The 20,434-nt window shown below is 36.0% G+C and overlaps 1 protein-coding gene across 2 annotated transcripts in view; it reads right to left on the bottom strand.

Annotated features, from left to right (window-relative positions):
• SLC17A9 (solute carrier family 17 member 9) overlaps positions 1 to 20,434 on the bottom strand; it is a 45,587-nt gene that overhangs the window by 4,938 nt on the left and 20,215 nt on the right. The window contains exons 5-12 of one of the 2 annotated variants that reach the window (XM_074288812.1): positions 7,972 to 8,102; positions 6,921 to 7,017; positions 6,348 to 6,444; positions 4,337 to 4,424; positions 2,690 to 2,724; positions 2,011 to 2,126; positions 1,026 to 1,081; positions 703 to 732 (exon numbers count right to left, since the gene is read on the bottom strand). In XM_074288812.1, the coding sequence (XP_074144913.1) occupies positions 703 to 732; positions 1,026 to 1,081; positions 2,011 to 2,126; positions 2,690 to 2,724; positions 4,337 to 4,424; positions 6,348 to 6,444; positions 6,921 to 7,017; positions 7,972 to 8,102 (650 nt within the window). The remainder of the gene's footprint in view (positions 1 to 702; positions 733 to 1,025; positions 1,082 to 2,010; positions 2,127 to 2,689; positions 2,725 to 4,336; positions 4,425 to 6,347; positions 6,445 to 6,920; positions 7,018 to 7,971; positions 8,103 to 20,434) is intronic. The other variant, XM_074288814.1, reaches the window with a different exon arrangement.

Here is a 20,434-nt window from a genome sequence, read left to right as displayed (position 1 = left end):
AAAGTCAAATGAGATAACCTCCAAGGTCCTAACCAACCAAGGTCTTTTTTGTGTTAGCGTCAGCTCAATTTATGAGAGCTCATTGTTCCATTTTTAGTTTCATCACTTACACTTCAGAAATCAGCAAAGCTACAAATCAAGATTTGATACGTTAATTATCTGAACTTAATAAAGTGGAGAAAATTTTAATAATGCATGGTAAACTAAAAATGTGTCTTGAGTACTTTTTTTCCCCCTCCAGGATTGATTGTTAAACAGTAACCAGCATACCCTTGACTCTACCTCTGAAATTCTAGGATAATAACCTATTATAAGGATGTTATCTAAGGCTCTCTCTACACTTTGCTAGAACAAATATCTATTTTTAGACAACAAACAATCTTTCAGGGTAACAGTACCACGTGCTAACTGTCTGCCCCAACATTTGGCTAAAGACATAATTTAGGTCAACGAATGAGGCTCGATCTTCAGTCCAAACAGTTGCTGCACCATAAATAAGGCTTTCTGTGATATTCCAGAGGTCACCTTGTACAGGAAAGAATTGACCTTAACCATAGAAATGAAAGAAAATGGACTGTGTTCATTCTGAGGCTGAGGTCTCCAGATTGATTTCCTAGATGGGTTTGGTTCCAGAAGGTAGTCACTTATAGCATAACTTTTTAAGTTTAAGAAACTCATTTCTCTGAGTTATATGCTACTCACCTGCCAAAGCTCCCGCTGTGTTTGCTACACCTATGAACAAAACAGAAAGAAAAAGAAAAATCATGGCAAACCTTTCTTCTGATAGTTATGGGAATGTACAACCTCCCTATGTGTGCATTCTGGGGGGGATGGAGCATCAGGGATCTTGAATCCTTGGACACTGCTCAGTGGCTTTGACTCCTAGGGATAGGCTGGGAAACAACAGGGGAAAGGCCTCCTAGTCCAGGCCAGGAATGATTATAAGGCTGGCTTCTCTGGGATGAATTCCTCCCCAGGGGTGGGGAAACAATCTTCTCTAAGCAGAGTCAAAAATGCATCCTCACCAAATAAAAAGCCAGCACAGGATGGGGCCAGGTCCTGAATGTTAACTGAAATTCCACTATTGTAAAACAGAAAAGAAAATGTAAGATGAGTTCTGGCAGAATTGGAACAGTGCAAGTGAGACCCCTTCACTTGACTAAACTTTCCAGGAATGGTAAGGAGGAAAAATCAAAAGAAAGAGGGATATAAATTCAATAAGGGAAAAATAATGAAAACCACCAAAAAGATTTAGGCCATCCCAGGAATTATTATAGCCTTAAATTTATTAGCAAGGCCCCCAATTAGATACATGCAGACACTAAGCTCTAAATATAGCCTTTGACATTAACTTGCTTTGTGATCTTGGCCAACCCATTGAATCTCTTGATGCCTCAGCTGTCTCATCTACAAAATGGGCATAGCAACTCTCATGCCTAGTAATGAAAAATTATGGGTGGAAATGATAGAAAAAATAAATCACTAATAACATAAATGCCAACTGTAATGTTCAAATTGCAATATAGTAGTCATTTACTTTAAAAAGCAATACTAAATGGTTAATTCAATCAAAATTATCTGAGCTTACTATGTGAACTAAATATTGTTGCTATCAAAGAAGGAAGGGAAAGAGAAAAAAAAAAGGAAGAGAGAATTTGGGGGAAGACAAATGTCAGATGATCACAAATTAAATTATCTTTAAAAGACACAATTTAACTAGAATACATGGAACATAAATGTAAAAATCAAACCAGCCTCATGGACAGTTTTCCCTTTCAAAATCCTTGCTTCAGTATTCATATCATCTGCCCTTAGAATTGAAACACAAGTCCCAATACCCAAAGATGTATGGATGACTTTAAAAATTCATTTGCAAAATGAAATCCATGGGTTGAGTATTGATCTTTTGAGTACGTAGTACACGTGTTGATCGCTGTTCTAGATGATGAGGGTAAACGTGAGGATGCACAGAATAGGTGACAATCCAATAGATAAAGATCAGTCCCTTACCTGTGGTTAAAAGTCTGGAGTCCAATTGAAGCTGATGCAAATATGATAGATTTACAAAAGCTCCTTGTGTGACCCAGAAACAAGGCAAACACACTGGACACACCTAACCCCATCACCTGTTAGAGAAACAGAAAAATAACTGATTCAAAGAATCACTTCAGAATGTGAAAGAAAGAGCTCCCAATCTTGGGGAAGAGAGGTCATCCTTAATTCTCTGAATTATGTGAAACCCTTCACAAGTAAAGCCAAAATTTATCGGAAGAGCAGGATGTCTCTCCTCTGAACTAACTTCCACATTAGCAGCAGCTAGCACTTCAGCAGACAGTTCTAGCTGCTAATAATGTCCTATAAGGAAAGAGACAAATGAGCTTGCTAGTTTGGAAATAAGGGAAATAAGTGAGAATTGCTCCCATTTTATAGGTAAACTGTTTTACAGAGAGAAGATTGCTCAACAAGCCAGAATAGAAAGAAGTGCTTAAGTTTAAACCTATCACCTTTAAATGGAACTACAGTTGAACAAGATTATCTTCTGCCTCATGCCCAGATATACCACATGTTGACCTCATTCAAGAAATCAAGCAAGAATAAGAATGTGGATTCACTATCAGGGAAACTCTCCAGGCCACAAATAAGTCAGAGAAGAAGGATACAAGATGAATGTGAAACCTCTTTTCATTACCTGCATCAATTTGCGCACAGTGATGGTTCTATAACCTGGAATGGGGACAATGAGATTGTTACTTCACAATATATACTACTGAGAATTTTTGACTAAAGCAAAAGAAAACAAAAAAGGTACATCAATGATCAATCAGGCTCTGATTTCTCTGAGGACCACAGAGTAGTCTGCTAGGAAATCACAAAGCTGGCTGCTCAATAAATTTTTTTTTTTTTAGTTTTTGATTTTTTTTCCCCTCAATAGTATTTTATTTTTTTAAATATACATAGATAAAATAGTTTTCAACTAGGTTTTCCTGCCATCCATGTTTCTAATGATCTAATGTAATCCTTTCATTTTATGAGATAGAGGTCAGGAGTTGAGAAATGACCCAGCCAAAGCTTAAGCAATTGGGATTTAGTGGTTGGGCTAGGACTACAATTAATGTCCCCTTATACTTAATTGTTTTCCCTGCTTCATCATTATCCTTCTGTCTTCAATATTGTGTGAGAGCTTAAAGGTAAAAAAAGTATTCTCATTTAGCTCTGGCACCTTGGCTAGGGAAGAACACTGACTCAATCCACAGCACTCTCTTATTTAATAGAGGAACCGACCGAGGCATGGTTTCCACCCTAGACTTGAAAAGGAAAATCTTTTGCTTGTCTTTTCAATGAGTGGTGAAGGGACACGAAGGAGAGAGAAAATTCACAACTCAAAATTTTGAAAAATGAGTGTCAAAAATAAATAATGTTTTCAAGCCTATTTTGTGCCTATAATAGACATTCATAGTGTTGTAAGATATACAATATTCTTTTTATATTCCTTTTGTGAAAATGTCCATGTTTATTGATATTCACAATAAAAAAAAAAAAGATTAAAAAGAGAGGGGGAGGAAGAGAGGGAGGGAAGAGGAGAAGGGAGAAAAGAGAGGAGAAAGAGGGGGAAAGAGAAGGAGAGAGAGAGAGGGAGGAAAAGAGAAAGAGGGGGAGAAGAGAGAGGAGAGAGAGAGAGAGAGAGGAAAAGAGAGAGAGAAGGAGAAAGAGAAAGAGAGAAAGAGAGAAAAGAGGGAGGGAGGGAGAGAGAGAGGAGAAGAGAGAAAAATAGAGAGGGAGAAAGAGAGAGAAGAGGGGGAGAGGGAGAGGGAGAGAAGGGGGGAGAGAGAGGGGAAGAGAGGGAGAGAGAGAGAAAGAGAGAGAGAGAGAGAGAGAGAAAGAGAGAGAGAGAGAGAGAGAGAGAGAGAGAGAGAGAGAGAGAGAGAGAGAGAGAGAGAGAGAGAGAGAGAGAGAGAGAGAGAGAGAGAGAGAGAGAGAGAGAGAGAGAGAGAGAGAGAGAGAGAGAGAGAGAGAGAGAGAGAGAAAGAAGCCTGCATTCCAGGCTTTATGTCTAGAAATTACTAGACAATCCTGTTCCTTTCTTGCTGATGAGATATGGTACTACACTAGTGAAAGGGGTCATGTGAAAGGAGTACAATACCACTCTCTGTTATTTACCCAACAACTTTCCTTCTGTCCCAGCCTCTAGGTTTCTTCACATATTTGGAGAGAGGTAGGGTAGAGAAAAAAGAAGGTAGAAAGGGACTTCAGGAAAGAGGATATCCATTCATGATCCTCTATATCTCAGGGATGACCAAACTTGCAGGAAGCAGAAGTGAGAACAGGCAGTCCTTACCCTGACTGATGAGGTGATCCGAAAGAAACCCACTAAAAATGCTGGTAGGGATTGCAATCAGCCAGGGGACAACATTGAACACCCAGCCCTGAAATAGATAAAATATCCCCAGAGGGAAGATTAAATAACCTTCTGGAAGTCAGAGAGGTTCTTTCCCAGGAAGTCAGACTACTGGATCAAAAATTCCAGGGCTCAGGGGATAGGACTCTGCTACTGGCTCCCCCTCGGTTTAATGAAACAAGCCCTTGCTAGACTTCTTGGGCATACCTTTTTCTGAGTATTTTTCCCTACAAAAAATAAGCAGTCTGAGGATGGAATTGCAAGTTATGGCAATATTGTTAATGGTGATAGCATTACCACAAATATGTAAAAATGCAAAAGAAGGGGGGAGAGTTATTTCATAAGCACAGAGATTTAAGGAGAGAATCCACATCAGAATTTGCATGAAAAACTAGCCTAGTAAAATAACTGGTGTTGGTGGTCACATCAAAAAAAAAAAAAAAAAAAAAACAAGAGAGAGAGAGAGAGAGAGAGAGAGCTAGATAGGACCCTGAAACAGTGTAATCAACACAGTTGAAAGGTTAGAAGTTAGCATTTTCCTTATATTTTTGGCAAAGATGGCCAGGACAACAAGGGAGTGAGTGAGTGAATAGGTGAGTGTGAGTGTGAGTGTGAGTTGTGTGTGTGTGTGTGTGTGTGTGTGTGTTTATACTACATCCTAGAATCTGGAGACCACAGAGAAATGTTTGCCTTAAGTTCAGTGGAAATTTTATGATATATAGAAAAGTCTGAGATCCTTCCCCTCCCTTTCAGGGAACTACCTTCTCTGAAACTAATAGTTTTAGGGCCTTGTCTGGAATTTCACAGAAGCAAAAATTTTTATAGAAGCACATTTTAAGGTGGCAAAAAATTGAAAACAAAGTAGATGCCTATTAATGGGGAGCTAGCTAAACAAATTGTGACAAAAAGATGTAATGGAATATTAATGTGCTATTGTGAAAAACAAGTATATGAATAATAAGGAGGAAAATGAAAAGATGTGCATGAATTGGTTTGATGTTAAGCCGAACTACGAAAACAATACACAATGACTACACCAACATAAATGAAAAAAACAACTACCAAAAAGCAACTGAAAAAATTCAGTGAAATTATAAAGAACAAGTCTGTCCTCAAAGAAAATATATGATGAGACACATCCACTTATTTGCAAAAGTGTGGGATCTATGGGTAGGTGTGGAACACTGAATTTGATATCAAATTTTATAGCTGATTGATTCATTTATTGTTATTGATCAGTTTTTTTTTTTTTTGGGGGGGGGGTGAGGACAACTTTTCTTCTTTCTCTTTTTCTTTTTTAAAAAATATTTGTTAAAGGGAATGACTGAGGAAGATACAGAGGAAAAATCTAGTCAATATAAAAACAAAAATAAAATTAGTAAAATCTATTTTACAAAAGAAGTAGGAAAAGATATTCCCCTCCCCAGTCCTTTACAAAAGGTATATAATAATATAATATAATGGGTGAGGCATATAATACTAGACTGCTGTGTTAATCAGTTTTGTTGAATTATTTTTCTCTTTTTACTCTTTTAAAAGTACTTATTTTTAGGCTGGTCCTTTCTGTAGAGAAAACCAGGCAATATAAAAATAAAAGATAATAGTAATAAAACAAATTTCTTAAATGGTGTTGCCTGATGGAGGACTGAGAGGTTAAGTAATTTGCATAAGATTACATAAGAAGTATGGTTCAGAGGCCATTATTTTGGATTTGAGGCTGGTTCTCTAACTTCTATAGTACTACCTCAATATAAGGTAAACAAAGCACACATCATATAATATAATAATAGATTATTGGCCAAATACAACCATTGATCTGTATGATCTCAGAACTAAAAGCAATTTCTTCTAAGCCAGGCATTTTTAATATGTCTATATTTATGTTTTACTTTCAATTGACTTGTCTCCCAGCAAGAGACAATTTTATGCGTTAAAGATCAGGTCAACCTACCTTAGAATTGGGGAAAGTTTCCTTAAAGAAGGTTGGCAGCCAGGAAAGGAGGATGAAAAATGAGCTAGCAGAAGAAAGCTGAGCAACTATGACTGCCCTGTAAGAGAAGAGACAGAAAGAAAATTTATAGGTCTAGAGAGCTCTACGGGAAAAAAGTTAACCTAGCTATATACCAAGTAAGCTGGTAGGTAGGCCGATAAAATAACCAAAAAATAGTAATAATAGAACAGTAATAGTAATAGTAGTAGTAGTAGTTGTAGTAGTAGTAGTAGTTGTAGTAGTAGTAGTAGTAGTAGTAGTAGTAGTGTGTTGGAGTTTGCTTGAAGTAACAGCCAAGACATATGAAATATGTCTTCTTTGTATATAAATATGAAAGTACTATCCCTAAATGCCCTGAGCCATATATACACACTCTGAACTTAATTTCCCTTTTATCCACTAGCACAGCTTTTCAAGAAGGCACACTGAGGTAGAGACAGTCTGTAACTTTACAGGCAAGCTAACTGGCCCTCCAAGGGCCTGAACACACAACCGCAACCCCCTTGTGACCATATACCACAAACATTTACTTACCACACAGGAGGTCTCCGAAATAACTGTCTCCAGGGAACTTTTTTCTGCTTGGAAATGGAAAAGCCTTTTGCCAAAATTCCCAAGGATATTACTAGTTCTGGAGGAAAGAAACACTTAAAAGTATATCTTCATTCAGTACCATTAAATATACATGTTCACTTAGAATTAGGGGAAGCCATTTCCAATGAGTACATTTATTTTATATAAGTAACAAATAACTCTACAACCCCCAATGTACAGGAATAAGTCAATTCATGCAGGATATCTATGAACACTGTACATAGTGGAAATGAATGCCCTCATTCATTTATTCAGGATATATTTGCTGAGAACCTATTAAGAAACAGTATGGTTACATTCACATTTGTGTATAACTCTAGACCACCCGTAAGAAAAAAAATATTGAGAAAACCAGTCACTTTATTAAAGAATATCTCTTTCTCCAGGACCATGGAGACTAGAGGTATAAATATTTATTTTGTTCAAAGTCTTATAAGTGAACTTTGTGTTTTAGGTTTGGTAAATTTACAGGCTAGAAATCAAATCCATGATTTAATTTGTATAGGAAACTTCCTCTACTGATGTAGGCTGGCATCTTTTCTACAAATGAAAATTTTAGATAGTTACTCATATTATTAAGTAGTGAAAGGACTGGCCCAGGGCTATATAGCCAGGATGTGTCAGAGTCAGGACCTCAACCCAGATCTTTTGGCCCAAAAGACTTGAGTTTAAGTCCTCAAAGCCAAATCTCTCAATTATGAAGACTTAGCTGAAGTAAACTTTTTTCTGAGATCTCCAAAAAGGCTCTATTGTAAGACAAACTGAAGTATCTGATACCAACTGAAAGTTATTTTGTCACAAAGCCAAAAGTACACTTGTCAATAACCTCTTAGGAGTTCTTCCCAGACAAGGAAAACTTCTGTGTTCCCTCAATACATTTCTCTTCAGATGCTTATCTATTCTGATGGGAAGATAGGAGCTAGTCCACAAGGAACCACTCTAAGAGATAGCATCAAAACTGTGTCTGGGAAAGAGCCATCTTGGAAATTACCTTTTTCCTTTAGTAGGTATCTGCACATAAAATAGACCCAAATCAAAGTGAGTACACCTGAGAAGTAGAAGACACTCTGCCATCCATACCAATCCAAGAGGAGAGAGCCAGCTCCTCCAATCACCAGAGTCCTGAAACAAGAAAAGAAAAGAGATATAACTTCAACAACAATACTATATGATGATCAATTCTGATGGATGTGACCCTCCTCTTCAACAATGAGATGAACCAAATCAGTTCCAATAGAGCAGTAATGAACTGAACCAGCTACACCCAGCGAAAGAACTCTGGGAGATGACTATGAATCACTACATAGAATTCCCAACCCCTCTATTTTTGTCTGCTGCATTTTGGATTTCCTTCACAGGTTAATTGTATACTATTTCAAAATCCAATTCTTTTTGTACACAAAACAACTGTTTGGACATGTATACATATATTGAATTTAATTTATACTTTAACATATTTAACATGTATTGGTCAACCTGCCATCTGGGGGAGGGAGGGGAAAAAAAGGGAGGGGAGAGGAGAGGAGAGGAGAGGAGAGGAGAGAAAAGAGATATAAAAAAGTCACCAAATTGCTGGCACCCACTGACCCAATAATCCTATTAATCCTCACTGGAGAAGAAAATAGCAAATTACTCCAGCATCTTCCAAAGAAAAACCCAAATGGGATTTTCAGTCGGATATGACTAAAATTGCTAAACAAAAAATAACATAATACATAAAAAAGTCAACTTCAATCCAATTCCATGATCAACATAGTCCAAGGAAGCAGATAATGTCATAATCTTCCCACCTCTCTCACTAGAAAGGTGGTGGACTACAGTAGCTGCATGTTGGATATTTCAACTGAAGGCTTTCACAGAAGAGCATTTAGTGACTAGTTCTAATTAAATGATTCTATTTTTATGAGAGGATATTACATTGGGGAAGCATGTATCTCAGGAAATTACTGCTGATGTATAAAGAAAATAATAAAACAAAGGCATCAATAAAACTTTTAATAAAATAAAGAGGCTGCTATTAACTTTGATTTCCCAATCAAAGTTAGTGGAATGTTTGAATTTATAAAGTATTTCTATTTACCATATTCTCCTGAAGCCCATTTTGAAAGAGATTATCAAAATAATATTTCTTACCTAAAGTCTCCTCAACTTCACCATCCCCCCTACTAAGACTTTGGTATGCCTTTACATAAATTCTTCAGTGACAAAGAGAACACAGACATTTGGAGCATTCCAGAAATAGGGCTGGAGAATAATTTGGGGTATATTTAAATAATAGTTCACAACATTTAAAAATAGAAGACCTTAAAAGTCATCCAGTACAAATCTATCATTTTATAGACAAAGAAACCAACACCCAGATTGACTAAATGTCTTAACTAAGGTTATAGACCTAATAGCAGAACCAGTATTCAAATTCAGATTCCTACTTCCAGGACTCTGCTCCTCTGCTATAGCAATAGAAAGGGAATCAAGTTCAAAAGGTGATGATCTGCTCTGTACCCATATGATCTATGCCTCTCAGAAGACTACAAAGTTTAGATTGAGAGCTTAGAGGTAAAAACTGGTTTTCAAGTCTTGTTAAAAAAGAAAAGGTGGGGCGGGGTAGGCACAACTAGGTGGTGCAGTGATAGAGTACCAGCCCTGAAGTCAGGAGGACCTGAGTTCAGATATGGTCTCAGACACTTAACACTTCCTAGCTATGTGGACCTGGGTAGGTCACTTAATTCCAATTGCCTCAGGAAAACAAAAAATAAGTGACCTAATTAACACCTGATTGACATCTGATTGACATCTTAAATGAGAATTGAGTTCCCAAAAAGTTGTGTCACCTTAAAATATTAGCCCAAATCTAAAGTCTTATTCTTGGGTTCAAAACATTGAATTTAAAATACAAGATGGTAGACATATATATCAATTTGTATCATCAAGCATTTATTACATTTTTATTCTGTGTGAAGTACCATGCTAAGTGATAAACATATGTTGCAGAGCAAAAAGACATTCCCTGCTTTAAGAAGCTCACATTCTAATAGAGGAAAAAAATATGCAAACAACTACGAACATACAAGATAAACAGAGGAAAAAGCTCTAATTTTCCTAAGTAACCAGTAGGATATTAGCAGAGACTAAAACAGAGCCAGGGAAGCCAAGAGGCAATAATGAACAGAGAGAGAATTCTAGACAGAAAGGATAGTCAGTAAAAATGCATGGAATCAGGCAGCTAGGTGGCCCAGTGAATAGAGTACCATCCCCGAAGTCAGGAAGACCTGGATTCAAATCCAGCCTCAGACACTTAACACGTCCTAGCTATATGACCCTGGGTAAGTCACTTAACCCCAATTGCCTCAGCAAAAAAAAAAAAAAAAAAAAAAAGCCATGGAATCAGAAAATGGACAATGTCTTTTGTAAAAACAAAATAAAAACCAGCAAGAAGATCAATACCAACTGTATAATAAGAGTATTTGGAGAAAAGTAAACTCAAAGGAAACTGGAAAGTTAGAAAGGGACTAAGCTATGACTGGTTTTAAAAGTTGAAAAGAACAGTTTATATTTGATCCTGTGCTAATTGGAAGCCATTGATTGTGGGGTTGGGGGAGAAGAAGTGACATGGTTAGACCTGTACTTTAAGAAGATCACTTTGGCAACTGAATGGAAAATGGGGACAGATGAGGAAGGAAAACCAATAGAAAATTAGTTTTTTAGGAAAGAAAGGAATATGTGTGTTGAGATAACACTGAAGTCAGAGGATAGTCACAGCTATTAAAAAGCATATAAAAATACTTTGAATCACTAATAAGAGAAATGCAAGTTAAAACAACTCTGACATACCACTTTATTCTTATGAGATTTGCTAATGTGACAAAAAAGGAAAATGGCAAATGGTAAAGTAGATATGTATTGGAAAATGAGGACAGTAATGCACAGTTGGTAGAGCTGTGAGCTGATCCAACTGTTTTGAAGAACAATTTGGAACTATTCCCAAAGGACTATAAAACTATTATTATCCTTTGATATTTTGATATCCTTTGACCCAGCAATCCACTAATAGATCTATTTCCCAAAGAGATCAAAGGAAAGGAAAAAGGACCCATAAAAACAAAACAAAACAAAAATTATATATATAGCAGTTCTTTCTATAATGGCAAAGAATTGGAAATTGAAGGGATAGCCATCAACTGGCAAATGGTTGAACAAGTTGTGGTATATGATTGTGATGTAATAGTATTATGCTGTAAAAAAATAGCAAAGTAGATATTTTCAGAAAAAAACCTGGGAAGACTTACAGGAGTTGATGAAAAGTGAAATGAACTAACAGAATATTGTACATAGTAACAACAACATTGTAATGACAATCAATTGTGAAAGATTTAGTTATTCTGATCAATACAATGATTCATGATAATTCCAAAGAACTCATGATAAAAAATGTTATTCATCACCAGAGAGAAAACTGATGAACTTGACACTAGATAAAAACATATTTTATTTTACTTTATGTTTCTTGGTTTTTTCTATGATATCACTGATATAGAAATATATTTTGTATGATTTCATATGTATAATGGGTATTATACTTCTTGCTTTCTCAGTGGTCAAGGAAAAAGCAGGACGGGGGTAGAGAATTCTCAACTACAAAATGAAATTTTAAAAAATTAATCAAATTTAATTTTCAAAAAACATAGAGGCAAGCCTAAGTAGAATTAAAGTTCATGTCAAAAATAATGAAATTTGGAAGAGGGGAAAGTTGGGATGGGATAGGGAGGAAATAAGTTCAGTTTTAGACATAATAATTTTGAGATGTCTATGGGATATCAATAGGCAGTTGGTGATATAAGAAAGTTAGAAGAGATAATGGGGCTATAGAAACAGATCTAAAACTCCTTTGCAAAGAGATGATAATTGATTCCAAGGGAGCTGATGAGATCATAAATAAGATAGTATACAGGAAGAGAAGAAAAGAAGGACAGGACATAGCTTTGGGAAACTTCCATGGTTAGTGGGCATAAATTGGATGAAGACCCAGCAAAGGAAGCTAAGAAAAAATGGTCAAAGCACATAAGAGAAATACAGAAGACAGTAGTGTCACAAAATCCTAGCGTGAAGAGAGCATCAAAGAGAACATGATCAAGTTTGTGCTATTATTATTCTCATTTCTCAGATGAGAAAACTGAGGCAAAAAGAAGCTAATTAATCTGAACTCAGCTCTTCTTGACTTCAGTCCCTGTTATTCTATCCATTACACCAACTAACTGCCATCCAGAAGAGTATGAAAACTAAGGATTAATATTGAAAAAAGGTCATCATTAGTTATTTTGGATAAAGCAGTTTCAGTTGAATGATGAGATTGGAAGCCACGCTGTGGAGAGTTAATAAAGAAGAAAATGGAGGCACTAATTTTAGATGACTTTTTCTTTAGTCATGAAAGGGAAGAGTAAGATGATAGATAGCAGAGATGCTACTACATCAACTACAGAGATGGTTGATCAAATTAAGGATTTTGTTTTGGTTTTTTGAGAATAAGAGAGACATATACATGTTTATATAAAGAAGCATCTAGCAGAAAGGAAGAGATTTAAGATTAGTAAGAGAATAGGAATGATGAGGGGTAGGTGAAGAAGACAAGAGATCTTGAGAGGATGGGATGTAATAGCATCAAGAGTTCATGAAGAGACTTCTGGCCAAGATGGCAGAGAGGAGGCACACAGCTGCTTGAGCTCCGTGTTTTCTCTCAGAATTTACTTTATGACAAGCCTCGGAATTAATGCTTGACCGGAAAAAAAAAAACAAAACACAAATAATCACCAATGGAAGACGTCCTTGAAATTCGCCAGAAAAGGTCTGTGTTTGCTCAGGGAAGGGGACAAACAGACTGGGCACAGGCTGAGGGCAAGCAGTGAGAATGAGACAGGCAGTTCACACAGCTCAGACCGGAGGGGGGAGGGGTACGATCTCTTCCATTTCTGCAGAACGACCTTTACCCCAGTGTGGATATTCCGTCTTGGCAGCAAGCCAGGATCAGCAGAGAAGGTGTAAACACAGGAGGTAAAGAATAAAATCCTGGAAAGCTAGTCTCTCTGGATCCGGCCACCCCCACCCCCACCCAGAGTGACTCAGTGTGTTCTCAGAGCCTGAGCACAGCCATTGCTGTCCTGCTAGTGCCTCGCTGCTGTCTCCCGCAGTCTCTAGAGAAAGCCCGGTAACACCATCCAGCCCCATTTCCCCCCCCCCCAGAAACAGACCAATTGTTTCTCTTGTCAGTTTGTTTTTTTTGATTCTGCTCTGACAAAATGAACAAAAAATTTAAAAGGGCTCTAACCATTGACAGCTTCTGTATAGATAGAGAGCAGACTTCAAACCCTGAAGAGACTAAAAGTAGACTATCTCCAGGGGAATCCTTTAAGGGGTAATGATCTGCTCCTCAATACACAAGACTCTCATAGTGGAAATCAAAAAGGCTCTCACAAGAAAGCTAGAAGAGAAATTGGAAAAGGAAAGGGAAGCTTGGCAAGAGAGTCTTGAGAAGTCATCCAGAGTGGATAAAGAGATCAAATCATTGAGAAATAAAATTAGTGAGTTGGAAAAAGAAAACAGCTCTCTAAAAAATAAAATGGATGAAATGGAAAAAAATTCCATGGAATAAAAAAACTCACTTAAAAACTCAATTGGACAATTACAAAAAGATATAAAAAAAAGTGAGTGAAGAAAATACATCATTGAAAATTAGAATCGAACAAGTAGAATTGAATGACTCAAGGAGAAACCAAGAAGTAGTCAAGCAAAATCAGAAAAATGAAACAATAGAAAAGAATGTCAAGTACCTTATTGGGAAGACAACAGACCTGGAAACACAGATCCAGGAGAGACAATTTGAGAATAATCGGACTCTGAAAAATATGAGGAAAAAAAGAGCCTGGACACTATTTTCCAGGAAATCATCAAAGAGAACTGCCCAGACGTTTTAGAAACAGAGGGTAAAATAGACATTGAAAAAATTCATCGATCACCTACTGAAAGGTACCCTAAAATCAAAACGCCAAGAAATATAGTTGCCAAGTTCAAGAACCATCAGATGAAGGAAAAAATATTGGAAGCTGCTAGAAAAAAATCAATTCAGATATGGAGGAGCCACAATCAGGATAACCCAGGTCTAGCAGTGTCCACATTAAAGGAGCGAAGGGCCTAGAATATGATATTCCAAAAGGCTAAGGAACTTGGTATGCAGCCAAGAATAACTTACCCAGCAAAAATGAGCATCTTTTTCCAGGGAAGAAGATGGACATTTAATGAAATAAATGAATTCCATCTATTTTTGATGAAAAAACCTGATCTACACAAAAGTTTGATGTTTAAATACAGAACTCAAGAGATTTCTAAAAAGATAAAAAGAAATCTTGAGAACTATATTTCTGCCATAAAGATATGTAAAGAATATATGTATAATTTGTCCTAGAAACTAGAGGTGGAAAGGAAATTATATCATAAAAAAGGGTAAAGAGGTGGTACTACATCTCATGAAGAGGCAAAGTAACCTATTATATCTGAGAGAAAGAAAGGAGGGGGATGAACATAGTGTGTATCAATAGACATATTCAATTTATGGTGAAACTCCTTCCACTTCATTGAAAAGTAGGAGGGAAGGAGTAAGCTAAGGGGAAGGAAATACAAACATTGTGAGGAAAAGGGGTAAAATAGGGGAAGGAACTTTAAGGTGGAGGAGGGATACTAAAAAGGGAGAGCTGTGAAAAGCAAGTGGAGCTTACAAGTTTAATACTGGGGAGGGTAAGAGGGAAGGAAAGGAGAAAAGCATAATAGGATGGCAAGCAATATAGAAATAGTCATTTTAACCATAAAGGTGAATGGGGTAAACTCCCCCATAAAGAGGAAGCAGTTAGCAGGCTGAATTAAAAGCCAGAATCCTATAATATGTTGTTTACAGGAAACATAGCTGAAACAGATACATTCAGAATAAAGGGAAAAGGGTGGAACAGAATCTACTATGCTTCAGGTGAAGCTAAAAAAGCAGGGGTAGCCATCCTCATCTCAGATCAAGCAAAAACAAAAATTGATCTAATTAAGAGATTAAAAAGGGCATTATATCTTGCTAAAGGGTAGCATAGATAATGAAGCAGTATCAATATTAAACATATACGCACCAAGTAGTGCAGCATCTAAATTCTTAAAAGAGAAATTAAGAGAACTACAAGAAGAAATAGATAGCAAAACTATAATAGTGGGAGATCTCAACCTTGCACTCTCAGAATTAGATAAATCAAACCACAAAATAAATAAGAAAGAAGTCAAAGAGGTAAATAGAATACTAGAAAAGTTTGATATGATAGATCTTTGGCGAAAGCTAAATGGAGACAAAGGAGTACACTTTCTTCTCAGCAGTTCACGGAACCTATACAAAAATTGATCATATACTAGGACATAAAAACCTCAAAATCAAATGCAGTAAGGCAGAAATAGTAAATGCATCCTTTTCAGACCACAATGCAATGAAAATTACATTCAATAAAAATCCAGGGGAAAATAGACCAAAAAATAATTGGAAACTAAATAATCTCATGTTAAAGAATGATTGGGTGAAACAGCGAATCATAGACATAATTAATAACTTCACCCAAGAAAATGACAATAATGAGACATCATACCAAAATATGTGGGATGCAGCCAAAGCAGTAATAAGGGGAAATTTTATATCTCTAGAGGCCTACTTGCATAAAATAGAGAAAGAGAAGGTCAATGAATTGGACTTACAACTAAAAATGCTGGAAAGGAACAAATTAAAAAACCCCAGACGAACACAAAACTCGAAATTCTAAAAATAAAAAGATTAATAAAATTTAAAGTAAAAAAAAACTATTGAATTAATTAATAAAACTAAGAGTTGGTTCTATGAAAAAAACAACAAAATAGACAAACCCTTAGTAAATCTGATTAAAAAAAGGAAAAAGGAAAAGCAAATTGTTAGTCTTGAAAATGAAAAGGGAGAACTCACCACTAATGAAGAGGAAATTAGAACAATAGTTAGGAGTTTGCCCAACTTTATGCCAATAAATTTGATAACTTAAATGAAATGGAAGAATACCTTCAAAAATATAGCTTGCCCAGATTAACAGAGGAAGAAGTAAATAGTCTAAATAGTCCCATTTCAGAAAAAAAAATAGAACAAGCTATTAACCAACTCCCTAAGAAAAATTCCCCAGGACCAGATGGATTTACATGTGAATTCTACCAAACATTTAAAGAACAACTAACTCCAATGCTATATATAAACTATTTGAAAAAATAGGGATTGAAGGAGTCATACCAAATTCCTTTTATGACACAGACATGGTATTGATACCTAAACCAGATAGGCTGAAAACAGAGAAAGGAAATTATAGACCAATCTCCCTAATGAATATTGATGCTAAAATCTTAAATAAAATATAAGCAAAAAGACTACAGAAAATCATCCCCAGGATAATACATTATGACCAAGTGGGAGTTATACCAGGAATACAGGGCTGGTTCAATATTAGGAAAACTATTAGCATAATCGACTATATCAATAACCAAATTAACAAAAACCATATGATCATCTCAATAGATGCAGAAAAAGCATTTGATAAAATCCAACATCTATTCCTACTAAAAACACTTGAGAGTATAGAAATAAATGGACTATTCCTTAAAATAATCAGGAGCATATATTTAAAACCGTCAGTAAACATCATATATAATGGCGATAAACTGGAACCTTTCCCACTAAGATCAGGAGTGAAACAATGTTGCCCACTATCACCATTATTATTCAATGTTGTACTAGAAACACTAGCCTCGGCAATAAGAGCTGAGAAAGAGATTAAAGGAATTAGAGTAGGTAATGAGGAAATCAAACTATCACTATTTGCAAATGATATGATGGTATACTTAGAGAACACCAAAGACTCTGCTAAAAAGCTATTAGAAATAATTCATAACTTTAGCAAAGTTGCAGGATACAAAATAAATCCACATAAATCCTCAGCATTTTTATACATTACCAACACAATCCAACAGCAAGAGATACAAAGAGAAATTCCATTCAAAATAACTGTCAATAGTATAAAATATTTGGGATATATCTACCAAAGGAAAGTCAGGAATTATATGAGCAAAATTACAAAACACTTGCCACAAAAATAAAGTCAGATTTAAATAATTGGAAAGACATTAAGTGCTCTTGGATAGGCCGAGCGAATATAATCAAGATGACAATACTCCATAAACTAAGCTATTTATTTAGTGCTATACCAAGACTCCCAAGAAACTATTTTAATGACCTAGAAAAAAATAACAATAAAATTCATATGGAAGAACAAAAGGTCAAGAATTTCAAGAGAATTAATAAAAAAAAAAAATCAAATGAAGGTGGCCTAGCTGTACCTGATCTAGAACTATATTATAAAGCAGCAGTCACCAAAACCATTTGGTATTGGCTAAGAAATAGACTAGTTGATCAGTGGAATAGGTTAGGTTCACAGGACAAGATCGTGAATAAAAATAGCAATCTAGTGTTTGACAAACCCAAAGATCCCAACTTTTGGGATAAGAATTTTTATTTGACAAAAAACTGCTGGGAAAACTGGAAATTAGTATGGCAGAAACTAGGCATGGACCCACATTTAACACCACATACTAAAATAAGATCAAAATGGGTCCATGATTTAGACATAAAGAACGAGATCATAAATAAATTAGAGGAACATAGGATAGTTTACCTCTCAGACTTGTGGAGGAGGAAGGAATTTGTGACCAAAGAAGAACTAGAGATCATTATTGATCACAAAATAGAAAATTTTGATTACATCAAATTAAAAAGCGTTTGTACAAAGAAAACTAATGCAAACAAGATTAGAAGGGAAGTAACAAATTGGGAAAACATTTTTACAGTTAAAGGTTCTGATAAAGGCCTCATCTCCAAAATATACAGAGAATTGACTCTAATTTATAAGAAATCAAGCCATTATCCAATTGATAAATGGTTGAAGGATATGAACAGACAATGATGAAATTGAAACTATTTCAGATGATGAAACTGAAACTATTTCCACTCATATGAAAGAGTGCTCCAAATCACTATTGATCAGAGAAATGCAAATTAAGACAACTCTGAGATACCACTACACACCTGTCAGATTGGCTAAGATGACAGGATGTGGGAAAACTGGGGCACTGATGCATTGTTGGTGGAGTTGTGAAAGAATCCAACCATTCTGGAGAGCAATCTGGAATTATGCCCAAAAAGTTGTCAAAATGTGCATACCCTTTGATCCAGCAGTGCTACTACTGGGCTTATATCCCAAGGAAATACTAAAGAAGGGAAAGGGACCTGTATGTGCCAAAATGTTTGTGGCAGCCATTTTTGTAGTGGCTAGAAACTGGAAAATGAATGGATGCCCATCAATTGGAGAATGGTTGGGTAAATTATGGTATATGAATGTTATGGAATATTATTGTTCTGTAAGAAATGACCAGCAGGATGAATACAGAGAGGCTTGGAGAGACTTACATCAACTGATGCTGAGTGAAATGAGCAGAACTAGGAGATCATTATACACTTCAACAACAATCTTGTATGAGGATGTATTCTGATGGAAGTGGATATCTTCAACATAGAGAAGATCTAATCCAATTCCAATTGATCAATGATGGACAGAATCAGCTACACCCAGAGAAGGAACACTGGGAAATGAGTGTAAACTGTTTGCATTTTTTGTTTTTCTTCCCAGGTTATTTTTACCTTTCGAATCCAATTCTTCCTTTGCAACAACAACAACAACAAAATTCAGTTCTGCACATATATATTGTATCTAGGATATACTATAACATATTTAATGTGTATGGGAATGCCTGCCATCTAGGGGAGAAAAGGAGGAGAAAATTCAAAACAGAAGGGAGTACAAGGGGATAATGTTGTAAAAAAATTACCTATGCATATGTACTGTCAAAATGTTATAAATATAAAATTAATAAAAATTTAAAAAAGGGTAGGAAGAGGAGCAACTCAGGTAACCCATAGAACCACTTTCCTCAGCACCATCTGACAAGGTGCAATTGGCAGGTTATCTCCATCCCTGAGTTGTATAGCATCTCTATCTCTGCTTCTTTAAATGTGTAGTTTCCTTTAAAACTCAGCTTTAAGTGACACTTTCTCCATAAAGCCTTCCTGATTGGCCCTAGTCCACCCCACAACTGTTAAGTTTCCTCCCTGAAATATCTTGTATTTATTTAAGTATATATTTTGTGTATATATATGCTAACTCATACTGCTCTAGGAACAATTCTTAGTCATAGCAAAAAAAAAAAAAAAAAAAAAAGAAAGACAAAGCTAATAACAAAAGGTAGCCCCTATCAAAATGTGCATATCCTTTGACCCAACAGTGTTGGATAAGTTGGGCTTATATCCCAAAGAGATATTAAAGGAGGGAAAGGGACCCACATGTGCAAAAATGCTTGTGGCAGTCCTTTTTGTAGTGACCAGAAACTGGAAAATGAGTGGATGCCCATCAATAGGAGAATGGCTGAATAAATTGTGGTATATGAAAGAAAAAGAAAAAAGTTCATGAAGATGGGTTTGCCTTGGCAAGGAAAAGGACTAACTCTTCATGTGAGATAGGGATAAAGGAAGAGATAATAGGGAAAGACATCTAAGTGAGATGAGATGAGAAGGAAGGGAGAAGAGGAAGCTCTTGATGAATTGCCTCAAAATTTTTCAGTGATCTATAAAGATGCTCAATTGAGAGGGTAAAAGAAGGAGATGCCATAGAAAGCATATTAAGGACAGAATGAAAAAATTTAAAATAACTGCTGTGATGAGTGAAATCATGATCAATTAAGGAGTTGAAAAAGGACTACTTGACTACAATAAAGGCCAAATTGAAGTTATGTAAAATAAATTTGTAATGGACCTAGTCCACTCAGTTCTGCAATTTTCTCTAGCTTCACTCAGAAGCATATGAATAGAGTTGAAGGAAGTAGATACTAAGAGCAATCTAATGAGGTTTGCAATGCATGATGGTAATAAAATGTGGGCTAGGGAAAAGCTAATGACCTGGGGGTAAATCTAAGAAGTAGAGAGAGTAGAGGGAAAGCAAAGGATAAAGTATAGGGATATAAAGGAAGAGAAAAAGATGGAATGTTGGAATTTATAACATAGGGGAAAAAAAGATTTAAGGGTTTGTTTTTTTTTTTCTCTTGAGAGGCAATTGAGGTTAAATGACTTGCCCAGAGTCACACAGCTAGGAAATATTAACTGTTAATTGTCTGATGCTGGATTTGAACTCAGGTCCTCCTGAGTGTAGGGCTAGTGCTCTATCCACTGCGCCATCTAACTGCCCCATGATCTAAGCCTTTTAATGAAATGTAAACTCAACATGCATCAATAACATGATATGAAAGACAAAAAAAAAAAAAAAAAAGAA

Source organism: Sminthopsis crassicaudata, chromosome 2 (genome assembly GCF_048593235.1).
Source record: "Sminthopsis crassicaudata isolate SCR6 chromosome 2, ASM4859323v1, whole genome shotgun sequence".
NCBI classification, from domain to species: Eukaryota; Metazoa; Chordata; class Mammalia; order Dasyuromorphia; family Dasyuridae; genus Sminthopsis; species Sminthopsis crassicaudata.
Note: the sequence above shows the minus strand (reverse complement) of the source record. Positions and strands in the feature narration are given on the sequence as shown.